General features: G+C 50.4%; 1 protein-coding gene across 2 annotated transcripts in view; it reads right to left on the bottom strand.

The window, feature by feature from the left end:
• Positions 1–9,555: 9,555 nt before the first annotated feature.
• Positions 9,556–26,402, bottom strand: part of NRBP2 (nuclear receptor binding protein 2) — a 286,650-nt gene continuing 269,803 nt past the window's right edge. For both annotated transcript variants that reach the window (XM_068238202.1, XM_068238201.1), the window contains 3 exons: positions 20,180–20,243; positions 19,709–19,764; positions 9,556–18,657 (listed from right to left, as the gene is read on the bottom strand). In XM_068238202.1, the coding sequence (XP_068094303.1) occupies positions 18,589–18,657; positions 19,709–19,764; positions 20,180–20,243 (189 nt within the window). In that variant the 3' untranslated portion in view covers positions 9,556–18,588. The remainder of the gene's footprint in view (positions 18,658–19,708; positions 19,765–20,179; positions 20,244–26,402) is intronic.

The raw sequence follows: 26,402 nt of genomic DNA, 5'->3' as shown, positions 1-26,402 counted from the left end.
TCGCCACGTGGTCCGCGGCGCACTGCACAGGCGCAGAACTACTGAGCATAAGGCGCAAGCCCAATTTATCTAGTCCAGTCAATCCTTTATTAAATAGTTAGTTGACATCCTGAGGATAAATCTGGATTAATAGATTGCTCAGCAAGGGGCAATTGTCTGTAGATATCGCATTTATATCTTGGTTAAATTATTTCCATGTTTGTTTGGGCTGCCCTCAAATTCCACCTCCACCTCTTCTCGACTGCTCTTGCTGCCTTCTCTCTCCTCTCAGATCTCCAAACCCATCTAACCACCTGTTCCTTGGACCCTATTCCCTTCCATCTCATTCCACAGCTATCCTCATCCTTCATCCCTGTATTATCATCACTATTATCCTGTCCCTCTCCACTGGCATCTTTCCATCCTCACTCAAAAAGGCTGTTGCGACACCACCACCATCTCTAGATCCCACCGCACTCACCAACTACCACCCAGTGTCACTTCTCCCATTCGCATCCAAATTACTTGAACACCATCAGGTGTGTAACTAGAAGTCCCCTGGCCCCCCTGTAAGAATTTGAGCAGGCCCCGACCACCCCACCCACCCTGGGGCCAGCGTATGGTTGTTTTGGGGGGGGGGCAGGAGGGGTCGCAGCATGAGGCGAGAGCTAGGTAGCACGTCGGTGGGGAGGGGGGGGATGGTCCCCCCCCCACTCCCTCACCTCGGGCTCCACCCTCTGCGCTCCCCTTCTGCCTCTATGTAAGCGTCAGCAGCTATAATTACCTCCATTCACCACCGGAGGTTGCCGATCTGCAAGGGCTTCACATTACCTTTCACATTACTTCCTGTTTTAACAGGAAGTAATGTAAAGCCCTTGCAGATCGGCAACCTCCGGTGGTGGATGGAGGTAATTACAGCTGCTTCCGCCGCCGCTTACATAGAGGCAAGAGGGGAGCGCAGAGGGAGGGGGGGACCGTCCCCCCTCCCCACCGACGTGCTACCTAGCTCTCCCCTCATGCTGTGACCCCTCCTGCCCCCCCAAAACTACCATGAGCGGGCCCCAGGGGGGCAGGGTCTATTGTTACGCCAGTGAACGCCATGTACAATTTACTATTTCTATAAGGGAAAAAGAGTGTGATCCGCTTTACCTCTGCAAATCAGGATCAGTGCAGGAACCAGGCAACTCAGACCTTACCGGTAGAGTTGAGGAAGTAGTGTTCTCCACAATGGCCTTGATTCATGAAGCATTCCCGCATGCAGTAATGCAGAAAACAGCTGACGTTACTGAGCACTTAGGAAAATGTTAATTCATAAAGGCTGTTACTGCATGGAAAGCTGACATGAGCGTGGTTCCGGTGCATAGATCTGACCCCTGCAGAAAATGGCCCTGGCCTTCTCTCCATCAGAAATAGAAATGCAGAGGCTTTTCCTACAAGGTGGCAGGGCTACACGCTGGAACCGACAGCCCTGGATAGAGCTCTAGTATACCCGCTTCTCTGCTGGCGCAAGTATCAGCACATTTGCAGTGCGCTGTTTGGGCATGGCAATATTACTGGCTTGTAGTGAATCAGCACCACTGTGCTTAAAGGGGACCTGAAGAGTCCCCCCTCCAAAAAAAAAGTGTTTCACTTACCTGGGGCTTCTGCCAGCCCCCTGCAGCCTCCCTGTGCCCGCGATCCTCCAATCCCCCGCAGCGGCTCTGTTTCATTTACGCTGACTTACAAGTTGATGGCCACTGTGCCTGCGTGGCCCTGACTGCGCGCACCCTCGCTCCTGTTTACATTGCGCAGGCACAGTACAAGAAGTACAGTACAAGTGAGGGTGTGTGTGGCCAGAGCTGCCAGGCGCAGTGGCCCGCTGACTCACAAAAGGAAACTGAATTGTGGCGAGGGACCGGAGTATCTTTTTGCCCCGGTGCGGGCACAGGATGTCTGCAGGGGGCCAGTGGAAGCTCCAGGCAAGTGAAACTTTTTTTTTTTCACCTTACAGGTTTCTTTTAAATTGGTAAGCTTAAGTATTTTAGGCATCGGTTCCAGAATTGTATTTGCAGACAGCACACTAGGTGCCTGATGCACTACACTGTGGTAAAGTTGCTGTGTGCAGCTTGTTTCCGTACTCTCTATTGCACATGCAGTTGTGATTTTTATACAGGTGACATTACTTGTAAACAAAAGCAAGTCCCCACAGCTCATAGAACAGTATTGCTAGAAGCTTGCATGGAATTAATACACATTTAAATTCATTTGTAATTGGTTTTGGTGGTTATACAGAGCTGTTCGGGTCACTGAATTTTTTTAGAGACAAACGAAAAAACAAATTGTCCTAATCAGAAGTTGTAGGTCCTTCTGCCCGTGAGATGTTCTCTGGTGTATAAATGTGTCCAGGTCCATCACTTCCATTCACACCACTTATTCTGGGGGTCTCAGAGGATTAAACCCCACTCTAGTATATAATGGGAACATGGACACATCCCCAGCTTACAATGACCAGTCCAAATAAGACAGGATTTAAAAGAAGATCTTCACTTTATTGGTCAAAATGTGGCAACAACAGCAGACATGTGGGGGATGTGAGATATCAGAAGGTTACATAGTTGTGTCACAGAAGGTTAGTATAAAATGTGACAGCAGATTCCACTGTCCGCGTGCATATTATTGCTCAGTGGTCAGCAGAGCATCCACATACACATTATTGCTCAGTGGTCAGCAGAGCATCCACATACACATTATTGCTCAGTGGTCAGCAGAGCATGTGTGTACGCATTATTACTCAGTGGTCATCAGAGTATTTGTGCACACATTATTGCTCAGTGGTCAGCAGAGCATCCATATACACATTATTGCTCAGTGGTCAGCAAAGCATTTGTGTACACATTATTACTCAGTTGTCAGCAAAGCATTTGTGTACACATTATTGCTCAGTGGTCAGCAAAGCATTTGTGTACACATTATTGCTCAGTGGTCAGCAAAGCATTTGTGTACACATTATTGCTCAGTGGTCAGCAAAGCATTTGTGTACACATTATTGCTCAGTGGTCAGCAGACTTTTTGTGTACACATTATTGCTCAGTGGCCAGCAGAGCATTCACGTACACATTATTGCTCAGTGGTCAGCAGAGCATTTGTGTACACATTATTGCTCAGTGGTCAGCAGAGCATCCATGTACACATTATTGCTCAGTGGTCAGCAGAGCATTTGTGCACATATTATTGCTCAGTGGTCAGCAGAGCATCCACGTACACATTATTGCTCAGTGGTCAGCAGAGCATTCACACACATATTATTGCTTGGAATGTTATAATTGGCTCAGCTTCCATATAGTAAACTCCGGATTTATAAAGTACAATAAGATGAGGATACAAAAACTGACACAGAATTTAGTGCTTTTCATGATTTTTTTGCATAAGAAATCATTACACTTGTTCCTTCACAGCGAGTTCTCAGTCAGGCAATGATATCACTACGAATGGCAGAATGATCTCTGTGCAGGGGCATAGCTACAGATCACAGAGCCCCATACAAAAATGTTGCCCCCCCCCCCCCCAAATGATTAGTTATCTTTGTAACAGCCCCCCCCCCCCCCCTGCAAACACACACACCAGTTTTATCTATCTCTTGTGCTGCTGGGTGTTATCATATTATTGGCAGGACCAAATACATTTAGCATTGCCACAGCAAAACAAAACATTAACATGGGGGGGGGGGGGGATTGTGGGAGTAAGGGAAGGATCTAGGTATACAGTCCATAGGAGTGTGGAGGATGTATGGGGGGGATGAGATATAGTCCATAGGGGAGGGGGGGTATAGGTATACAGTCCATTGTCTATCTCTTGTGCTGCTGTATGTTATATTATGCATTATCTATCTCTTGTGCTGCAATCCTGAGATAGCAGAAATTAAAATAATTATACATACCTTTGGCTTCCTCCAGCTCCCTTCAGGCTGATCGTGCCCTCATGTCCTCCTCCGCCACTTGCCTCAGCAATCCGTCCTGTTAACTCTGATAGTCGGTGCGTACTGCGCATGCATGTGTGGAAACGCTCCCGTCGCCGGGAGAGCTCTGTGTCTGCGCAATACTAATGCACAGGTGCAGAATGCTCCCGGCTGCAGGAGCGTGGGTGGCCAGACTGTGCATGCATGCGTGGCCGCGCTCCCTTCGCTGGGAGAGTTCTGCGTTTGCGCAATACTAATGGACAGGCACATAAAGCTCCCGGCTGCCGGAGCACGTGACCAGACTGTGCGTGCATGCGTGGCCACGCTACCGTCGCCGGGAGAGTTCTGTGTCTGCGCAATACTAATGCACAGGTGCAGAATGCTCCCGGCTGCAGGAGCGCGTGTGGCCAGACTGTGCGTGCATGCGTGGCCACGCTACCGTCGCCGGGAGAGTTCTGTGTCTGCGCAATACTAATGCACAGGTGCAGAATGCTCCCGGCTGCAGGAGCGCGTGTGGCCAGACTGTGCGTGCATGCGTGGCCACGCTACCGTCGCTGGGAGAGTTCTGTGTCTGCGCAATACTAATGCACAGGTGCAGAATGCTCCCGGCTGCAGGAGCGTGGGTGGCCAGACTGTGCATGCATGCGTGGCCGCGCTCCCGTCGCTGGGAGAGTTCTGCGTTTGCGCAATACTAATGGACAGGCACATAAAGCTCCCGGCTGCCGGAGCACGTGACCAGACTGTGCGTGCATGCGTGGCCACGCTACCGTCGCCGGGAGAGTTCTGTGTCTGCGCAATACTAATGCACAGGTGCAGAATGCTCCCGGCTGCAGGAGCGCGTGTGGCCAGACTGTGCGTGCATGCGTGGCCACGCTACCGTCGCCGGGAGAGTTCTGTGTCTGCGCAATACTAATGCACAGGTGCAGAATACTCCCGGCTGCAGGAGCGCATGTCGCCAGACTGTGCATGCATGTGTGGCCACGCTCCCGTCACTGGGAGAGTTCTGCGTCTGCGCAATACTAATGGACAGGCGCAAGAAAGCTCCCGGCTGCAGGAGCGCATGTGGCCAGACTGTGCATGCATGCGTGGCCACGCTCCCGTCACTGGGAGAGTTCTGCGTCTGCGCAATACTAATGGACAGGCGCAAGAAAGCTCCCGGCTGCCGGAGCACGTGACCAGACTGTGCGTGCATGCGTGGCCACGCTACCGTCGCCGGGAGAGTTCTGTGTCTGCGCAATACTAATGCACAGGTGCAGAATGCTCCCGGCTGCAGGAGCTCATGGCCAGACTGTGCGTGCATGCGTGGCCACGCTCCCATCACCGGGAGAGTTCTGCATCTGCTCAATACTAATGCACAGGCGCAGAACGCTCCCGGCTGCAGGAGCGCATGTCGCCAGACTGTGCATGCATGTGTGGCCACGCTCCCGTCACTGGGAGAGTTCTGCGTCTGCGCAATACTAATGGACAGGCGCAAGAAAGCTCCCGGCTGCAGGAGCGCATGTGGCCAGACTGTGCATGCATGCGTGGCCACGCTCCCGTCACTGGGAGAGTTCTGCGTCTGCGCAATACTAATGGACAGGCGCAAGAAAGCTCCCGGCTGCAGGAGCGCATGTGGCCAGACTGTGCATGCATGCGTGGCCACGCTCCCGTCACTGGGAGAGTTCTGCGTCTGCGCAATACTAATGGACAGGCGCAAGAAAGCTCCCGGCTGCAGGAGCGTGGGTGGCCAGACTGTGCGTGCATGCGTGGCAATGCTACCATCGCCGGGAGAGTTCTGCGTCTGCGCAATACTAATGCACAGGCGCAGAACACTCCCGGCTGCAGGAACTCATGGGCAGACTGTGCATGCATGCGTGGCCACGCTCCCGTCGCCGGGAGAGTTCTGCGTCTGCGCAATACTAATGCACAGGCGCAGAACACTCCCGGCTGCAGGAGCGCATGTGGCCAGACTGTGCATGCATGCGTGGCCACGCTACCGTCGCCGGGAGAGTTCTGTGTCTGCGCAATACTAATGCACAGGCGCAGAACGCTCCCAGCTGCAGGAGCGCATGTGGCCAGACTGTGCATGCATGCGTGGCCACGCTCCCGTCGCCGGGAGAGTTCTGCATCTGCTCAATACTAATGCACAAGCGCAGAACGCTCCTGGCTGCAGGAGCGCGTGTGGCCAGACTGTGCATGCATGCGTGGCCACGCTCCCGTCACTGGGAGAGTTCTGCGTCTGCGCAATACTAATGGACAGGCGCAAGAAAGCTCCCGGCTGCAGGAGCGCATGTGGCCAGACTGTGCATGCATGCGTGGCCACGCTCCCGTCACTGGGAGAGTTTTGCGTCTGCGCAATACTAATGGACAGGCGCAAGAAAGCTCCCGGCTGCAGGAGCGCATGTGGCCAGACTGTGCATGCATGCGTGGCCACGCTCCCGTCACTGGGAGAGTTCTGCGTCTGCGCAATACTAATGGACAGGCGCAAGAAAGCTCCCGGCTGCAGGAGCGTGGGTGGCCAGACTGTGCGTGCATGCGTGGCAATGCTACCATCGCCGGGAGAGTTCTGCGTCTGCGCAATACTAATGCACAGGCGCAGAACACTCCCGGCTGCAGGAACTCATGGCCAGACTGTGCATGCATGCGTGGCCACGCTCCCGTCGCCGGGAGAGTTCTGCGTCTGCGCAATACTAATGCACAGGCGCAGAACGCTCCCGGCTGCAGGAGCGCATGTGGCCAGACTGTGCATGCATGCGTGGCCACGCTCCCGTCGCCGGGAGAGTTCTGCGTCTGCGCAATACTAATGCACAGGCGCAGAACACTCCCGGCTGCAGGAACTCGTGGCCAGACTGTGCATGCATGCGTGGCCATGCTCCCGTCGCCGGGAGAGTTCTGCATCTGCGCAATACTAATGCACTGGCACAGAATGCTCCCGGCTGCAGGAGCGCATGTCGCCAGACTGTGCATGCATGCGTGGTTACGCTCCCAATCGGCGGGAGAGTTCTGCATCTGCGCAATACTAATGCACTGGCACAGAATGCTCCTGGCTGCAGGAGCGCGGGTGGCCAGACTGTGCATGCATGCGTGGCCACGCTCCCATCGCCCAGGAGAGTTCTGCATCTGCTCAATACTAATGCACAGGCGCAGAACACTCCCGGCTGCAGGAGTGCATGTGGCCAGACTGTGCATGCATGCGTGGCCGCGCTCCCATCGCCGGGAGAATTCTGTATCTGCACAATACTAATGCACAGGCGCAGAACGCTCCCGGCTGCAGGAGTGCATGTGGCCAGACTGTGCATGCATGCGTGGCAATGCTACCATCGCCGGGAGAGTTCTGCGTCTGCGCAATACTAATGCACAGGTGCAGAACGCTCCCGGCTGCAGGAGCGCGTGTGGCCAGACTGTGCATGCATGCGTGGCCACGCTCCCATCACCGGGAGAGTTCTGCATCTGCGCAATACTAATGCACTGGTGCAGAACGCTCCCGGCTGCAGGAGCGCGGGTGGCCAGACTGTGCATGCGTGCATGGCCACGCTCCCATCACCGGGAGAGTTCTGCATCTGCGCAATACTAATGCACAGGCGCAGAACGCTCCCGGCTGCAGGAGCGCGTGTGGCCAGACTGTGCATGCATGCATGGCCACGCTCCCATCACCGGGAGAGTTCTGCATCTGCGCAATACTAATGCACTGGTGCAGAACGCTCCCGGCTGAAGGAGCGCGTGTGGCCAGACTGCGCATGCGCCGACTGACCGGAATACCAGGATGGATTGTGGAGGCTACAGGCAGCGGAGGAGGATGGCGAGGGCAGGGCTGTGGAGTCGGAGTCGTGGAGTCGGGCAATTTTGGGTGCCTGGAGTCGGAGTCGGGAAAAAATGCACCGACTCCGACTCCTAATGAATTTGTAACTGTAATTAAAATAGAAAATATGATAAAATGTTCTATTTCTCAGATAATAGTCATTAAAAATAATGTATATATACAGTATATATACAGTAATAGCTGTGCTTAGTCCACAAAAATGAAATAAACCAATCAAAATTAGTTACTTGTGCTGCTTCAATAAAGCAGTCCCCGTATTTTTAAGGTCAGATATACACATCTGATTGTGACTGTATATATGATGTGTACACAGGAATCTCTTATATATACTAAATAACATCTATGCTGTAAGAATTGCGCAAAAGGTGGATCAGCGCAACACCAGGCCGCCTCCGAATGGCCTCCAATCAGAGGTGCGCTGAGCCCCCCAGAAACTACAAACGCACCTTGAACCCAAACAGATGCTCTGCATATACACCAAAAGCATGGCTGTTAAATGGGAGCAGCTGACCAAAAACGAAATAAATTAGTACATAGCAAGGAAATGAACAGCGCTACTTAAAAACAGCCAAGTGCCTACCTGCAAAAGAGTGCAAGCCCCACTTGTGGGATATAATACACACCGAGCATACACATGACCTGTCTACCACTGGAGGAGGATGTTAGTTTCCTGTAACAGCTTGCATGCAACCTATTAAAGGGGTTCTGTGGGGGTTCCTGAGGAGAAAAACTGCCACTTACCCTGGGCTTCTATCAGCCCCGTGCAGCGGTAATGTCCCACGACGTCCTGCTCCCATCCGCCGTTCCCCGCAGCCGGCACCGGGCTATTATTCGGCTGTCACACAGACAAATAATGCGCGTTGCCGCGCCTCCGCTCTCATCATCTGAGGCTTACTGCGCAGGCGCAGTACAATGGAGCCTTGTACTGTGGTTGTGCAGTAAGCTTCCGATGACGCAGGCGGAAGCGAGCGGGTGCGCGGCCACTCTAGTGCAGCCGCAGTTGGATCCCATGCCGCTTAGACCGGGGCCGGCGGCGGAGAACGGCAGATGGGAGGAGGACGGCGTGGGACATTACCGCTGCACGGGGCTGATAGAAGCCTAAGGTAAGTGTCCGTTTTTTTCTTCCACAATCCCCCACAGAACTCCTTTAAGTACTCGTCCCTCCCACTGCGAAGAAGTCGATCCTCCATGGGAGGGGCCTAACACTAACTAAATCCTAACCTATGTATATGCATAGCCTGGGTGCGGTGTGTAAGAATAAAGCCTGATGTGTAGCCATGTCACTAATAGAGATGGTCAACGAGATGGAAATAATTCTGCATTGATGCTGATTTATGCAAATGTATGCACTCCCTTTGCTGATGAAATCAAATAATTTGATATGTTGTTAAAATTTGGTTTGGTGACTACAAATTAAAGGGTAACTGAGACGGATGAAAAGTAAAGTTTTATACATACCTGGGGCTTCCTCCAGGCCCCTTCAGGCTAATCAGTCCCTCGCTGTCCTCCACCACCCGGATCTTCTGCTATGAGTCCTGGTAATTCAGCCAGTCAGTGCTGTCCGGCCGCATGCCGCTCCCACAGCCAGGAACATTCTGCACCTGCGCAATAGTGCTGCACAGGTGTAGTATGCACCTGGAGGCGGAGTGTGTGCATGCGCACTACGCCAGACTGGCTCAAGTACCTGGACTCATAGCAGAAGATCCAGGTGGTGGAGGAGGACAACGAGGGACTGATTATCCTGAAGGCGGCTGGAGGAAACCCCAGGTATGTATAAAACTTTAATTTCATCTGTCTCAGGTTTACTTTGTTACACAGTAGTACTATACTCTACATATGCACTCCCCACAGAGCTGCAGGGAATCCACTGAGAATGCTGTGCACATTGAACACAGAGGTGTTGTCTGTTTACAATCTCCTTATTCCCCTGCAGAGTACCTGCACATCATTCTTACATGTACCCACACTTACATTGCCTAGGGCCTGATAGATGTTCTTTGTTCCGGTTTGTACCTTTTACAAGTACTCTTACCAAGGACTAGTTTTAGTCTAAAGGGAATAAATATAGTAGTCTACATATCCTTCTCACTTCAGTTGCCTTGTAAAATTCCTAAGCGTTGGCAGTTAGGAGACGAATTTCATGTTACATACTTTTAATCAACAAAATTGTAATATGCAAATTAGAGGAGTCGGAGTCGTGGAGTCGGTGGAATCCTAAACTGAGGAGTCGGTGGATTTTTGGACCGACTCCACAGCCCTGGGCGAGAGCACGATTAGTCTGAAGGGGGCTGGGGGAATCCCCAGGTATGTATAATTTCTGCCATCTCAGGTACACAAACTAAATGACAGAAACTCCCCTAATATCTCCTAAAGATTTGGCACTTTGAATCTCTAGTGACAGGGATTCCCCCCCTACTTGAGGCCACCCCGCTATGCACCACGCTGACCTCTGATCTCCATAGTAACAGATGCATTGTAAGCCTCTATACTAGCCACACATCTGCATCACACCCGATCACTGCAGGTGACAGTACTCGTACGTGTGTACATGGCTTTATATTTGTGTTTCTGGAGATTGTACAGTGTGTGGCCTGTGAATGCATGTTTGGTACCATAATGTCTGTACAGTACTCTGTACAACGCCACTGAAGAGGATGGCGCTATAGTACATAATAATAGAGAGTCCAAAATAGGTTCCAATCTCTTTCCAAACTACCTAAAATACGTTTCTTGGGCTTGTAATGTTTTTCTAGAATTGATATTTGTTTAAAAGAACTCCCAGCCAATCTCGGAATACTGAAATTTCCTGTAGGGGGAGACATCGATATAGCGATGCACTGAGGTTAGTGAACTTTTACAAAAAGGATTTATTTCACACACATTATAAAACTAGGGAAGGAAATCCAATTATGTCCAAAACATGAAGCTTGTTCCTATCCTGAGGGAGGAACAGGAAGAACATTTCAGCATCAGAACTTTATCCCAACTGTGAGACTTGGTGGTGGTACTATCACGCTGCTATGAGGACAGCTTGATGTGTAAAAGTGATCAGCAGTTACCGAGCTGCAGTTATAGCTGTCCATACGGAGAGGAGGGGGGAGCGGACACACCAGTTATGGAAGCGATTGTCACAGACACATATTTATGTAACTACAGATCGTTTTGCTTAATAATCAAGAAAGCATAATGTTTTGGATTAAATTGGACCCTTGATTAGGTTGTAGAGTTTGCTTGAAAACATCACGCTTTAGGCTGTACTTATCTAGAAATAGAAAACAATTAAAATGGATTCACAAGCTTCCATGAATCGCCGTGCCAACCACAGCGAGATTTCTCAGCATTGTATGGGGACATCTTTGTGTCTTAGAGCCTCTCCTACCCCCTCTATAGTCAATACTCAGCCTCCGGTCACAGGAAATAGGTCAACTCAAGAGCTTAGCTTAATACTAATTACTGGAGGGGTGTGGCCTGGCAGCCATCTTGAAAAGATGCACACAAGCAAAGTAAGCTATGCTCATCCTGTTGCGGGCTCAGGATTTAAACTGGTTTGTCTGTATCTCTCCTGTACCCTTTACCAGTGCTGCCCAGGAACCTGTGTGAGTAATGCAGTTGGTTGCTCCCAGGAGATCATAGACTGATTTATGTGCAGCATGTGTTACAGAGAATATCAGAACCAGACAGGCCTCAGTGTGGATCTCAGCTTGTGAGCATGAAGTGTTTGCTTGCTTGCTGACTGGTGTGGGTAGAGTAGGGACCCTTTCTACAGAGGAAGCCTCAATGCTGGTGTGGGTAGAGTAGGGACCCTTTCTAGAGAAAGCCTCAATGCTGGTGTGGGTAGAGTAGGGACCCTTTCTGCAGAGGAAGCCTCAATGCTGGTGTGGGTAGAATAGGGTCCCTTTCTACAGAGGAAGCCTCAATGCTGGTGTGGGTAGAGTAGGGAACCTTTCTACAGAGGAAGCCTCAATGCTGGTGTGGGTAGAGTAGGGAACCTTTCTACAGAGGAAGCCTCAATGCTGGTGTGGGTAGAGTAGGGACCCTTTCTGCAGAGGAAGCCTCAATGCTGGTGTGGGTAGAATAGGGTCCCTTTCTACAGAGGAAGCCTCAATGCTGGTGTGGGTAGAGTAGGGACCCTTTCTACAGAGGAAGCCTCAATGCTGGTGTGGGTAGAGTAGGGAACCTTTCTACAGAGGAAGCCTCAATGCTGGTGTGGGTAGAATAGGGTCCCTTTCTACAGAGGAAGCCTCAATGCTGGTGTGGGTAGAGTAGGGACCCTTTCTACAGAGGAAGCCTCAATGCTGGTGTGGGTAGAGTAGGGACCCTTTCTACAGAGGAAGCCTCAATGCTGGTGTGGGTAGAATAGGGACCCTTTCTGCAGAGGAAGCCTCAATGCTGGTGTGGGTAGAATAGGGACCCTTTCTGCAGAGGAAGCCTCAATGCTGGTGTGGGTAGAATAGGGACCCTTTCTACAGAGGAAGCCTCAGTGCTGGTGTGGGTGGAGTAGGGACCCTTTCTACAGAGGAAGCCTCAATGCTGCTGTGGGTAGAGTAGGGACCCTTTCCATGGAGTAAACCTCAACGCTGGTGAAAGGGTTTAGGACGGAATTATTTTTCATGCAAAGCATTTTGGAAGCGAATATCCTTCATTTAGTGCAAAGCAAATACAGCTTGATTTCTAGTTGCTTTTATTATCACTTAAAGGAATACTATCATTTGAAACGACTTTTTTTTTAATACTCTATATTAGTGTACACATTACCACTAGTGCTAGGGGCACTTTATTTATTCACCCAGGTCTCTCTCTCGCTATCCCTGCTTAAAAATTCATTTCTCACACAGCTCATAGTAGTTTGGGTCACCCTGAGCTGCTTGGTTACTCTGTCACACAGCTCACAAATATATGTCACTGTGTCACTCACAGCATGCAGGAGACATGAGGAGAAATAGGCTGATCTGAGGTGGTAACAGGTAACTAAATGAGCTGTAATATTGCTGGAATATAACTAGCTATAACACTAGTCTGTGTTTACACTCAGACTGGCTGCCTGCTTGAGGTGATTCACTCCAGGCTGCATCCACTTTACAAGCTGCTGAGAGGGGCAGACCACTGTCTACAATTAGCATTATTAGTATCTTTATCAGTCAAGAGAAGCAAAGATAATAAACACACATTGCTAGAATCTTTAACCCCTTACCACCATATCAATAAGATTCTTTCAGCAAGGTGATAATTAAACTATAAACTGAGGAGTTGATATCAACTCCCCTGTGCAGAGACATGGTCTAGTCCTCTGGGAGCCCTCAGCAATTAGATACATTTGTATCCAACACTGACGGCCAAAACTGACGGAGGATTTTACAGCTGAGAGGAACAGCTGTGTGAGGAATCAAATTACTCCTAGTACTTGTCCTAATGTGTGCTACAACATACAGCATTTACAAATAAATGCATACATCGATAGTATTCCTTTAAGTTCCAGCATGTTGTGAGTGGAGAGAGGGTTAATGATTGTATCTTAGAGAACCTGGACGGGTGACATTGTCACAGTGGTGGCAGGAATACGATATCTGAAGAACCGAGGGCCAGAGGAAGACGCTAAACGGGAGGCAGGGTAAACTTCTCTCCCTACAGGACAACCCAGATGTTATGATGCTATCATTCATGGATTGTAAAAATATGTATAATTCCTGTGTGCAGTCAAGATCTCTCCCACAACAAAATGCACTGTAAATGTTTTGTGCCTATGTCGCTGTCACTTACAGAGCAATTATTAATCAGCAAGCTCTGACCCTCTTACCGACACATTCTGGACTAGTCCATCTCCTCACGTTTCCTCTACTGCAAAGGGTATCCCTGTAAAGGATCTATACAGACATCTACACTGCCGTCATCAAGTCTATCCTCTGCTCCTCTGTTATGGTCTGGTATGAAGGTGCAACTACAAGCAACAGACTCAAGCTTCAAAGAGTGACCAACGCTGCAGAGAGGATCACTGAGTCCCCCCTGCCACCGCTGGACTCCCTCCACTCATCGAGAGTGTGACCAACAAGAGAATGCATGACTCCTCCCACCCCCGGCAGCCGTTTCATCTGCCTCCTCCCCTCAGACAGCCGCTTCCCTACCCGAAGCTCCAGGCACAGAAATACCTTCTTCCCCAAACAGTCCTCCTCCCAAGCCCTCTCCCTAATGTAACCAGCCTCCCTCATCAGCCTCTATGGAACCCTCGCATTATTGCCTCCCTCACAGGGCTGGCTCTAGACTGAACTTGTGAGGATGCCGTCCCCCCAATAGGTAGTATAATTGCCCCCAGTGTAGGTAGCCTGGAGGGGGTAGCAGCCAGTAAGGGGGAGCAGCGGACACAGCGGTAGGAGGGGGTCAGACCCTATCTCTCACCTGGGGCTCCCCCTCCAGCTAATTGCCCAGCATTACCGGCATACCTCAGGAAGCAGCAGACGGGGAAAGCTTGGTACTGCGTAAGTACAGTGGGCGGCACTGCAGGAAGTGACACGAGCAGGAGAACACAAGCAGGTGAGTCATTGCTTTCCCCGCTCGCTGCTTCCTGACAACATATGCCGATAATACTGCAGAATTAGCTGGAGGGGGAGCGCAGATGGAGGAGCCCCAGGTGAGGGATAGGGTCTGACCCTCCTCCCCGCCATTGTGCCTACTGCTCCACTTCCTGGCTGCTACTCCCTCCCCACCTATAGCCAGACGGGCAACGCTCCTCATTTCCACCACCTGAGGAACCTGCCTCACCCAGTCTCGTGGGTGGCCCAAGGCTGTTTCCTCACCAGCCTCTATGGAACCCTCGCATTACTGAAGCTAGACCTTCATTTCTATATATGTGTCTTCAACGTTCTTCGAGGTCTGGTATTTGTACGATGATCAATGCCGAGTGTACCGCAGACAATTCCGGGAGTGATAACTGTCGTACTCAGTGAATAAAACTGATTCTGAACACTACACTGGTTCTGCCTGCTGGTGGCAGTACAGTAAGTACAGTACATGTGTAAAGTGCGGTGTACTTCCACTGCTCACTACTACATAGCCTCCACTTCATGGACTAATCCTGTAACTCCCTGTGTGGCCTGTAGGTGGAGCTCTACACACTGCACTGCAACTCCCTGTGTGGCCTGTAAGTGGAGCTGTACACACTGCACTGCAACTCCCTGTGTGGCCTGTAGATGGAGCTCTACACACTGCACTGCCACTCCCTGTGTGGCCTGTAGGTTAGCCAGGTTAGCTGCTCCCAGCCCCTCCTCCTGAGTTCCCTGTTTGCATGATAAGTAGTAGCAGATTTGCATACGATTTGCATCTGAATTGAATGCGAAGTGTTCAGAAAGCCTATTTAGGTGCTTCACACATGAGCTGGTGGTCATTTCAGATGCAGCCTTAGTGGTATGCGCTGGCGTTCTCCTCGCTGTCCAACAAAATGTAAGTTACACATTTTTTTTGCTTAGCTGCTACCAAAGTTTTAAATTTAGGTTAGGTCACATGCACGGAGGTTTGCTTCACTGTGGCGCAAGTGTCTAGTATAATATACTTTGCATGCAAACCATATTGGAAGCTAAAGTTCCTCCTAGTGTAATAAATGTTAGCACTTGTCTTGGATGCAGGGCATGCATTTTCCAGTCTAATAGAGGCGGTTTATGCCTATGCGATTAACCATTCAATTGCAGCATGTGTTTAGGGATGCGCAGCCTTCCCCCCACTTTTTTCTTAACTCTGTAAGTATATAACTATCAGGTTAGCTGCTCCCAGCCCCTCCTCCTGAGTTTCCTGTTTGCATGATAAGTAGTAGCAGATTTGCATATGATTTGCATCTGAATTGAATGCGAAGTGTGTAGAAAGTCTATATAGGTGCTACACACTGAGCTGGTGGTCATTTCAGATGCAGCCTTAGTGGTATGCGCTGGCGTTCTCCTCGCTGTCCAACAAAATGTAAGTTACACATTTTTTTTGCTTAGCTGCTCCCAAGGTTTTAAATTTAGGTTAGGTCACTTGTCCGGAGGTTTGCCTCACTGTGGCGCAAGTGTCTAGTACTTTATACTTTGCATGCAAACCATATTGGAAGCTAAAGTTCCTCCTAGTGTAATAAATGTTAGTATTGTTTGCTAAGCAATTGTATTGCATTGTATGCACTGAAAAAAATATATACTAAACCTGGTGCCTCCATGGTGAAGGGGCATCCTGTGGATTATGCCCCCTTTGTACCTCATGCCTCCTTGTGTCCGTGTCCTCCTCTGTCCCCTGTGTGTCTGCCTCTGTCCTTGTGTCCTCCTGTGTCCTCCTCTGTCCCCTGTGTGTCTGCCTCTGTCCTTGTGTCCCCCTGTGTCCTCCTCTGTCCCCTGTGTGTCTGCCTCTGTCCTTGTGTCCTCCTGTGTCCTCCTCTATCCCCTGTGTGTCTGCCTCTGTCCTTGTGTCCTCCTGTGTCCCCCTGTGTCCTCCTCTATCCCCTGTGTGTCTGCCTCTGTCCTTGTGTCCTCCTGTGTCCTCCTCTGTCCCCTGTGTGTCTGCCTCTGTCCTTGTGTCCCCCTGTGTCCTCCTCTGTCCCCTGTGTGTCTGCCTCTGTCCTTGTGTCCTCCTGTGTCCCCCTGTGTCCTCCTCTGTCCCCTGTGTGTCTGCCTCTGTCCTTGTGTCCCCCTGTGTCCTCCTGTGTCCTCCTCTGTCCCCTGTGTGTCTGCCTCTGTCCTTGTGTCCCCCTGTGTCCTCCTCTGTCCCCTGTGTGTCTGCCTCTGTCCTTGTGTCCCCCTGTGTCCTCCTCTGTCCCCTGTGTGTCTGCCTCTGTCCTTGTGTCCCCCTGTGTCCTCCTCTGTCCCCTGTGTGTCTGCCTCTGTCCTTGTGTCCCCCTGTGTCCTCCTCTGTCCCCTGTGTGTCTGCCTCTGTCCTTGTGTCCCCCTGTGTCCTCCTCTGTCCCCTGTGTGTCTGCCTCTGTCCTTGTGTCCCCCTGTGTCCTCCTCTGTCCCCTGTGTGTCTGCCTCTGTCCTTGTGTCCCCCTGTGTCCTCCTGTGTCCTCCTCCGCACGGGCACAGAACAGGGAGTCCCTGACATTGCAGCGGGTCGGAGGTTGGTCTTGGCAGGCGTTCACAAGTCAGGAACTCCCTGCATTTGGACTATAAGACTTTTTTTTACCCCACTTTTGGGGGAGAAAAAGTGAGTCTTATGGTGGCCATACATGGTACAATTTTTTCATCCAATCTTACCATTTCTATGTAGTATAAGGGTAAAGTAAGTGAATATATTGAAAGGATAATTTAGGCAGTTCCCTTATATTACATTGAAATGGTAAGATTGTATGAAAAAATTGTACCATGTATGGGCACCATTATAGTCCAAAAAATACAGTACCATCTGCTTACCAGCATGTGCCAACTACATAGGAACAAAGTCATTCACAGTGCGTGCAATCTGGGAGAATGTACTTGTTATATACACTTTACAGTTCATAGCTGTCCTATAAGTGTACCGGGTAATTAGTCAGCCCATCGCCGATCGGTGTGGCCATCTTTGCTGATTATACATGCAAGCTATAATCCATCATTGTGCTTCAGGACCACAAAGGAAAACACCTGACCTCACATTTACACCATGACATTGCATGTTTAGCCGACAGTCTTTGATGACATCACACATGTTGCTGGCAGCCTGTGATGACATCACGCTTTTTGCCGGCAGTCTCTTATGATGTCACACATTTTGCTCGCTGTCTCTGATGACGTTTCATGTTTTGCCGGCAGTCTGTGATGACATCACGTGTTTTACTGATGGTCTCTGATGACGTCACATGTTTTGCCGGCAGTCTGTGATTGCCTCACGTGTTTTGCTGGCAGTCTCTAATGACGTCACAAAGTTTGCCGGCAGTCTCTGATGACCTCACATTTTGCAGACAGTCTCTGATGTCGTCACATGTTTTGCTCGCAGTCTCTGATGACGTCACGTGTTTTGATGGCAGTCTCTGATGACATCACACGTTTTGCCAGCAGTCTCTAATTACCTCACCTGTTTTGCAGGCAGTCTGTGATGACGTCACACATTTTGCTGGCAGTCTCTGATGACGTCACACGTTTTGCCGGCAGTCTCTGATGACATCACATGTTTTGCCTGCAGTCTCTGATGACGTCACACGTTTTGACGACAGTCTCTGATATCGTCACACGTTTTGCCGGCAGTCTCTGATGACGTCACGTGTTTTACCGTCAGTCTGTGATCACGTCACACGTTTTGCCGCCAGTCTCTGATGATCTCACATGTTTTGCTGGCAGTCTCTGATGATCTCACATTTTGCCGGCAGTCTGTGATGACGTCACATGTTTTGCTCGCTGTCTCTGATGATCTCACGTGTTTTGCCCGGCAGTCTTTGATGACGTCACACGTTTTGCCGGCAGTCTCTGACGACCTCACACAGCTGCTGCAGAGGAAGTGATGGCCTGCATAGGCAGCAGGTGATCTGAGGCCGCAGTGGTTCCCCTGATGATAATGATGAAGCAGCTTGCCACGTATTCTGCAGGGAAGAGTCTCTATGTTGTGACGGAAGGTTGCCAGCTCTGCACCGTCATTAGGGAGTAACTCATTTCCTATGTTATGGAAAATCACACAATGAATTACCGGAGGCCTCTAAGTGCCGCTGACATATCGTTATCCACACCGGCGATTAACCCTTCCAACGCCAGGGAAAAGCAACATGGTTAATAAACAAAGCCTTGTAGCATCCGCCGCTCCGCGTGACGCCGGTGGCCGGTCCAGCCGGTAATACGTCATTACCGGAGTCACCTCGCCTATAGGCTGGAGAAACAGCCAGCTCTTCTTAGGCCACTCCCCCAGGGCTCCACCCTTCTGGTCTATCCCGCCCACCATATTCCGGGATGTATGCGCATGGCAGTTAGTTCAGAGGGGAGCGCTGCTTCACCAGAGCCTCTTCCAGGAAACTGGCCATCTTCTGGTAATCGTCCTGAGGAAGAAAAGCCGGGATTACTGCTATATAACGTCATAATACACACTGCATGCATGAGAGGTCACTGCTCCGGGCTTCCTCACTGCCACACTGATCAGTTACTAACTGCCACATGTATGGGCCTTCCTCGCTGCCACACTGATCAGCTGCTAACTGCCACACGTATGGGCCTTCCTCACTGCCACACCGATCAGCTACTAACTGCCACACGTATGGGCCTTCCTTACTGCCACACTGATCAACTGCTAACTGCCACACGTATGGTACAGCCTCACTGCCACACTGATGAGCTACTAACTGCCACATGTATGGGCTTTCCTCACTGCCACACTGATCAGCTACTAACTGCCACACATATGGGCCATCCGCACTGCCACACTGATCAGCTACTAACTGCCACACGTATGGGCCTTCCTCACTGCCACACTAATCAACTCCTAACTGCCACACATATGGTACAGCCTCACTGCCACACTGATGAGCTACTAACTGCCACATGTATGGGCTTTCCTCACTGCCACACTGATCAGCTACTAACTGCCACACATATGGGCCATGGGGAGGGAAGAGCTGGGATGGGGAAGAAGGAGCTGGGATGGGGAGGGAGGAGCTGGGATGGGAAAGGAGGAGCCGGGATGAGGGAGGGAGGAGCTGGGATGGGGAAGGGAGGAGCTGGGATGCGGAGGGAGGAGCTGGGATGAAGAAGGAGCTGGGATGGGGAGGGAGGAGCTGGGATGGGGAGGGAGGAGCTGCGATGGGGAAGGGAGGAACTGGGATAAGGGAGGGAGGAGCTGGGATGGGGCAGGGAGGAGCTGGGATGGGAAGGGAGGAGCTGGGATGGGGAGAGAGGAGGCGGGATGGGGAGGGAGGAGCCGTGACGGCTGTGATCAGGTGACTGATATGTAAGTCTCTGATTGGCTGGCCATGATCATGTGAGTGGATTTACCGTTACTCGTGCAGGATTGGACAGTGTGAGCAGATTAATCTGAGGATAGGAATGGAGCAGAGTCCTCTGAGGTCTGCAGTGGAGGATTCTGGGAAATCTCACCTCACTGATGAAGCCGTAGTGGACCAGTTCTGAGGCCAGAGTCTGCGAGCTCTCAGCTGTAGAGATAGGAGAGGAATCCATCATGTATGAGACACGTTACACGGATTACAGCATGGAGTGCGGGGATGGGACCACCCCCCCTCCCCCCTGGGTCTATATCCCTCACTGCAGACCTGCCACCCCCCCCCCCCGGGTATATATCCCTCACTGAGGCCCCCCCCCCCTCCCTATACCTCTCTGCAGACCAGCTACCCCTCCTCCCCCTTTCCGGTCCATATACCTCTCTGCAGCCCCCCCCCCCCCCCCCCCCAGTCCATACACCTTAAGAGCTTCCCCACACTCGCTGTGCTCTCTGATCTCCAAAACCAGCAGCTCTGCTTACGTTTGGTAAATTGCCTCCTTGGGGGAGATTTGCTTGTAACTTGCCCCTCCCTCCCTAGCAGGCTGCCCCGTATTGTGTGGTGCACTTACTGGGCAGCAGGTCACAGCTTAGATGTCGGTGGAGTTTATCCTCCAGCTTCAGGTAGAGAGTGAGCTGCGGAAGACATAATGCAGAAAGTGACACATAACAGACAGAGAGGCGCTCATGCTCGCTACACAGCCATAGCAGTAAGGCACCTGCTTTTTTCACTGACCTGAGGAAGCGGAAAGTACCCGCGAAACGCATTGTCAATGTTATCTGCTTGAATAAAAGACCTGAATCCTTCAAGAGAGGTAAGATTCCCTCTCTGTTTACAAGGTTAACAGCTTATTATGTTTTATGCATTGGGCACCTCCCCCCCCCCCTGTTTTAAGTGTCTTGTCATATCGCTTTCAGAGGTGATAGTTTTTTAGTTGTCTTAAAGACCTTCCGGAGTGCGACCGCCCAGTTCCTCTCACAGACCTGGGAAACCGAGCAGGGAAGGTTCATTTCCCGCCTGCTCTGATGGTGGTTGCAAGGATTTGCAGGTCACCTTTGTGAGTATACACATCCTTAGCAATCTGCTTTCCTGAATCTTACACGATTCTGCACCATTGGGCTCCTGGTCTGCTTTTGTCTTTTAGATGAACCTGAGCTTGTTATAATCACAGGAACCATTGACATAAGCTACATAACATATATGGCCAACATACTATCACATACTGCTGATGTGACCATAGTAACACACGCTACCACGTACTGCTGATGTGACCATAGTAACACACGCTACCACATACTGCTGATGTGACCATAGTAACACACGCTACCACATACTGCTGATGTGACCATAGTAACACACGCCACCACATACTGCTGATGTGACCATAGTAACACACGCCACCACATACTGCTGATGTGACCATAGTAACACACGCCACCACATACTGCTGATGTGACCATAGTAACACACACTACCACATACTACTGATGTGACCATAGTAACACACACTACCACATACTACTGATGTGACCATAGTAACACACGCCACCACATACTGCTGATGTGACCATAGTAACACACGCCACCACATACTGCTGATGTGACCAGAGTAACACACGCCACCACATACTGCTGATGTGACCAGAGTAACACACACTACCACATACTGCTGATGTGACCATAGTAACACACGCCACCACATACTGCTGATGTGACTATAGTAACACACACTACCACATACTACTGATGTGACCATAGTAACACACACTACCACATACTGCTGATGTGACCATAGTAACACACGCTACCACATACTGCTGATGTGACCATAGTAACACACGCTACCACATACTGCTGATGTGACCATAGTAACACACGCCGCCACATACTGCTGATGTGACCATAGTAACACACACTACCACATACTACTGATGTGACCATAGTAACACACGCCACCACATACTGCTGATGTGACCATAGTAACACACGCCACCACATACTGCTGATGTGACCATAGTAACACACGCTACCACATACTGCTGATGTGACCATAGTAACACACGCTACCACATACTGCTGATGTGACCATAGTAACACACGCCGCCACATACTGCTGATGTGACCATAGTAACACACACTACCACATACTACTGATGTGACCATAGTAACACACGCCACCACATACTGCTGATGTGACCATAGTAACACACGCCACCACATACTGCTGATGTGACCAGAGTAACACACGCCACCACATACTGCTGATGTGACCATAGTAACACACGCTACCACATACTGCTGATGTGACCATAGTCACACGCTACCACATACTGCTGATGTGACCAGAGTAACACACGCCACCACATACTGCTGATGTGACCATAGTAACACACGCCACCACATACTGCTGATGTGACCATAGTAACACACGCCGCCACATACTGCTGATGTGACCATAGTAACACACGCTACCACATACTGCTGATGTGACCAGAGTAACACACGCCACCACATACTGCTGATGTGACCATAGTAACACACGCTACCACATACTGCTGATGTGACCAGAGTAACACACGCTACCACATACTGCTGATGTGACCATAGCAACACACGCCACCACATATTGCTGATGTGACCATAGTAACACACGCCACCACATACTGCTGATGTGACCATAGTAACACACGCTACCACATAGTGCTGATGTGACCATAGTAACACACGCTACCACATACTGCTGATGTGACCATAGTAACACACGCTACCACATACTGCTGATGTGACCATAGTAACACACGCCACCACATACTGCTGATGTGACCATAGTAACACACGCTACCACGTACTGCTGATGTGACCATAGTAACACACGCTACCACGTACTGCTGATGTGACCATAGTAACACACGCCACCACATACTGCTGATGTGACCATAGTAACACACGCCACCACATACTGCTGATGTGACCAGAGTAACACACGCCACCACATACTGCTGATGTGACCAGAGTAACACATGCCACCACATACTGCTGATGTGACCATAGTAACACACGCTACCACGTACTGCTGATGTGACCATAGTAACACACGCTACCACGTACTGCTGATGTGACCAGTAACACACGCCACCACATACTGCTGATGTGACTATAGTAACACACGCTACCACATACTGCTGATGTGACCATAGTAACACACGCTACCACGTACTGCTGATGTGACCATAGTAACACACGCCGCCACATACTACTGATGTGACCATAGTAACACACGCTACCACGTACTGCTGATGTGACCATAGTAACACACGCTACCACGTACTGCTGATGTGACCATAGTAACACACGCTACCACGTACTGCTGATGTGACCATAGTAACACACGCCGTCACATACTGCTGATGTGACCATAGTAACACACGCCACCACATATTGCTGATGTGACCATAGTAACACACGCTACCACGTACTGCTGATGTGACCATAGTAACACACGCTACCACGTACTGCTGATGTGAACATAGTAACACACGCCACCACATATTGCTGATGTGACCATAGTAACACACGCTACCACGTACTGCTGATGTGACCATAGTAACACACGCTACCACATACTGCTGATGTGACCATAGTAACACACGCTACCACGTACTGATGATGTGACCATAGTAACACACGCTACCACATACTGCTGATGTGACCATAGTAACACACGCCACCACATACTGCTGATGTGACCATAGTAACACACGCTACCACATACTGCTGATGTGACCATAGTAACACACGCCGCCACATACTGCTGATGTGACCATAGTAACACACGCTACCACATACTGCTGATGTGACCATAGTAACACACGCCACCACATATTGCTGATGTGACCATAGTAACACATGCTACCACATACTGCTGATGTGACCATAGTAACACACGCTACCACATACTGCTCATGTGACCATAGTAACACACGCTACCACGTACTGCTGATGTGACCAGAGTAACACACGCCACCACATACTGCTGATGTGACCATAGTAACACACGCTACCACATACTGCTGATGTGACCAGAGTAACACACGCTGCCACATACTGCTGATGTAAACATAGTAACACGCCGCCACATTCTGCTGATGTGACCATAGTAACACACGCTACCACATACTGCTGATGTGACCATAGTAACACACGCCACCACATATTGCTGATGTGACCATAGTAACACACGCTACCACGTACTGCTGATGTGACCATAGTAACACACGCTACCACGTACTGCTGATGTGACCATAGTAACACACGCTACCACATACTGCTGATGTGACCATAGTAACACACGCCACCACATACTGCTGATGTGACCATAGTAACACACGCCACCACATATTGCTGATGTGACCATAGTAACACACGCTACCACGTACTGCTGATGTGACCATAGTAACACACGCTACCACGTACTGCTGATGTGACCATAGTAACACACGCTACCACATACTGCTGATGTGACCATAGTAACACACGCCACCACATACTGCTGATGTGACCATAGTAACACACGCTACCACATACTGCTGATGTGACCATAGTAACACACGCTACCACATACTGCTGATGTGACCAGAGTAACACATGCTACCACATACTGCTGATGTGACCAGAGTAACACACGCTACCACATACTGCTGATGTGACCATAGTAACACACGCCACCACATACTGCTGATGTGACCAGAGTAACACACGCCACCACGTACTGCTGATGTGACCATAGTAACACACGCTACCACGTACTGCTGATGTGACCATAGTAACACACGCTACCACGTACTGCTGATGTGACCATAGTAACACACGCTACCACATACTGCTGATGTGACCATAGTAACACACGCCACCACATACTGCTGATGTGACCATAGTAACACACGCCACCACATACTGCTGATGTGACCATAGTAACACACGCCACCACATACTGCTGATGTGACCATAGTAACACACGCTACCACATACTGCTGATGTGACCATAGTAACACACGCTACCACATACTGCTGATGTGACCATAGTAACACACGCTACCACATACTGCTGATGTGACCAGAGTAACACACGCCACCACATACTGCTGATGTGACCATAGTAACACACGCTACCACATACTGCTGATGTGACCATAGTAACACACGCCACATGTGACGGATTCACCAGCGCTAGATGCGCCCATCGCATAAAAATATGTTCATAAAGCTGTACTGCCGAATACTCATCACATTCTTTCATTCCTTTTTCAAAGGATATTAATAAGGAGAGTCAGGAACCATAAAACCTGTTGTAAATCCCTAACTAACAAAAGCTGCATTCCTCCACCTATCCTGGCAGGGGGATTGCCCTATAATGAAAGTAAAGTTGAAGAGAGATCGAGAGCCCAATATGATGTAGTATGTCAAAATTGATTGGATAAATGAAACAGTGAGATGGTAATACTCACAGACACGGGTTACCACCTAGGTCACCACTCATTAGGCAGGTGAGGAGATTAGACCTGTCCTCACTCAGGATTAAGAAGTCGCTCTCTGTAGATAGGAAGAAAGGGGGTAGATCACCCCTCCACCTGGGGTGGACTCAAATATATTGGTTGGTGAACAGAGGCGCCAGAAGGATAAAAGTACATAAAATTTTTAAAAAATTGCTGGGAGGAAGTGGTGGACTCGCCTCCGTTAAAGCAGACACCAAGGACTGTAAATGTATAGATATACACATTTATTGAAAATACCACAAAGATGCAACACGTTTCGCGGGCACAGCCCACTTCTTCAGGCAATAAGCAGGGGATAAACAACAGCAATTCAGTTATAGCAAGCAGAGCACCTCTGAGAGGTAGTATTGCCTGAAGAAGTGGGCTGTGCCCGCGAAACGCGTTGCATCTTTGGGGTATTTTCAACAAATGTGTATATCTATACATTTACAGTCCTTGGTGTCTGCTTTAACGGAGGCGAGTCCACCACTTCCTCCCAGCAATTTTTTTAAAATGTTATGTACTTTTATCCTTCTGGCGCCTCTGTTCACCTACCAATATAATGCCCTATAATGAACACTGGAATAAATAACATTCATTTTACTATATTTCCAACCTTTCCATAAATGCTGAGTGCTGGACACAGCCTGAAGGCGTTTAAAGGGACTCAGAGCTGTAAAATTAAAAAGATGTTATACATACCTGGGGCCTCCTCCAGCCCCATCCGCTCGGATCGCTCCCACGCCGCCGTCCTCCGCTGCCTATTGCCGGTACCGGGTCTCGTAAATTCCACCGGACGTGGCCAGCTACAAAGAAGTGCGCTCTTTGCGTATCTCTCCAGGAGCTGCACTTCTCTTATGCCAGACTGGCTCCAACTGACAGAAATGACAGGACCCGGTTCCCGAAGCTGCGGGCAGCGGAGGAAGGCGGCGTGGGAGCGATCCAGACGGATGGGGCTGCAGGAAGTGACAGGACCTGGTTCCCGAAGCTGCGGGCAGCAGAGGACGGTGGCGTGGGAGCGATCCAGGCTGATGGGGCTGGAGGAAGTGACAGGATCCGGTTCCCGAAGCTGCGGGCAGCGGAGGACGGTGGCGTGGGAGCGATCCAGGCTGATGGGGCTGGAGGAAGTGACAGGATCCGGTTCCTGAAGCTGCGGGCAGCGGAGGACGGTTGCGTGGGAGCGATCCTGGTGGATGGGGCTGCAGGAAGTGACAGGATCCGGTTCCCGAAGCTGCGGGCAGCGGAGGACGGTTGCGTGGGAGC

This window comes from Hyperolius riggenbachi, chromosome 5, assembly GCF_040937935.1.
Source record: "Hyperolius riggenbachi isolate aHypRig1 chromosome 5, aHypRig1.pri, whole genome shotgun sequence".
Classification (NCBI taxonomy): Eukaryota; Metazoa; Chordata; class Amphibia; order Anura; family Hyperoliidae; genus Hyperolius; species Hyperolius riggenbachi.
The sequence above is the reverse complement of the archived record's forward strand: the minus strand, read 5'-3'. Positions and strand labels throughout refer to the sequence as shown.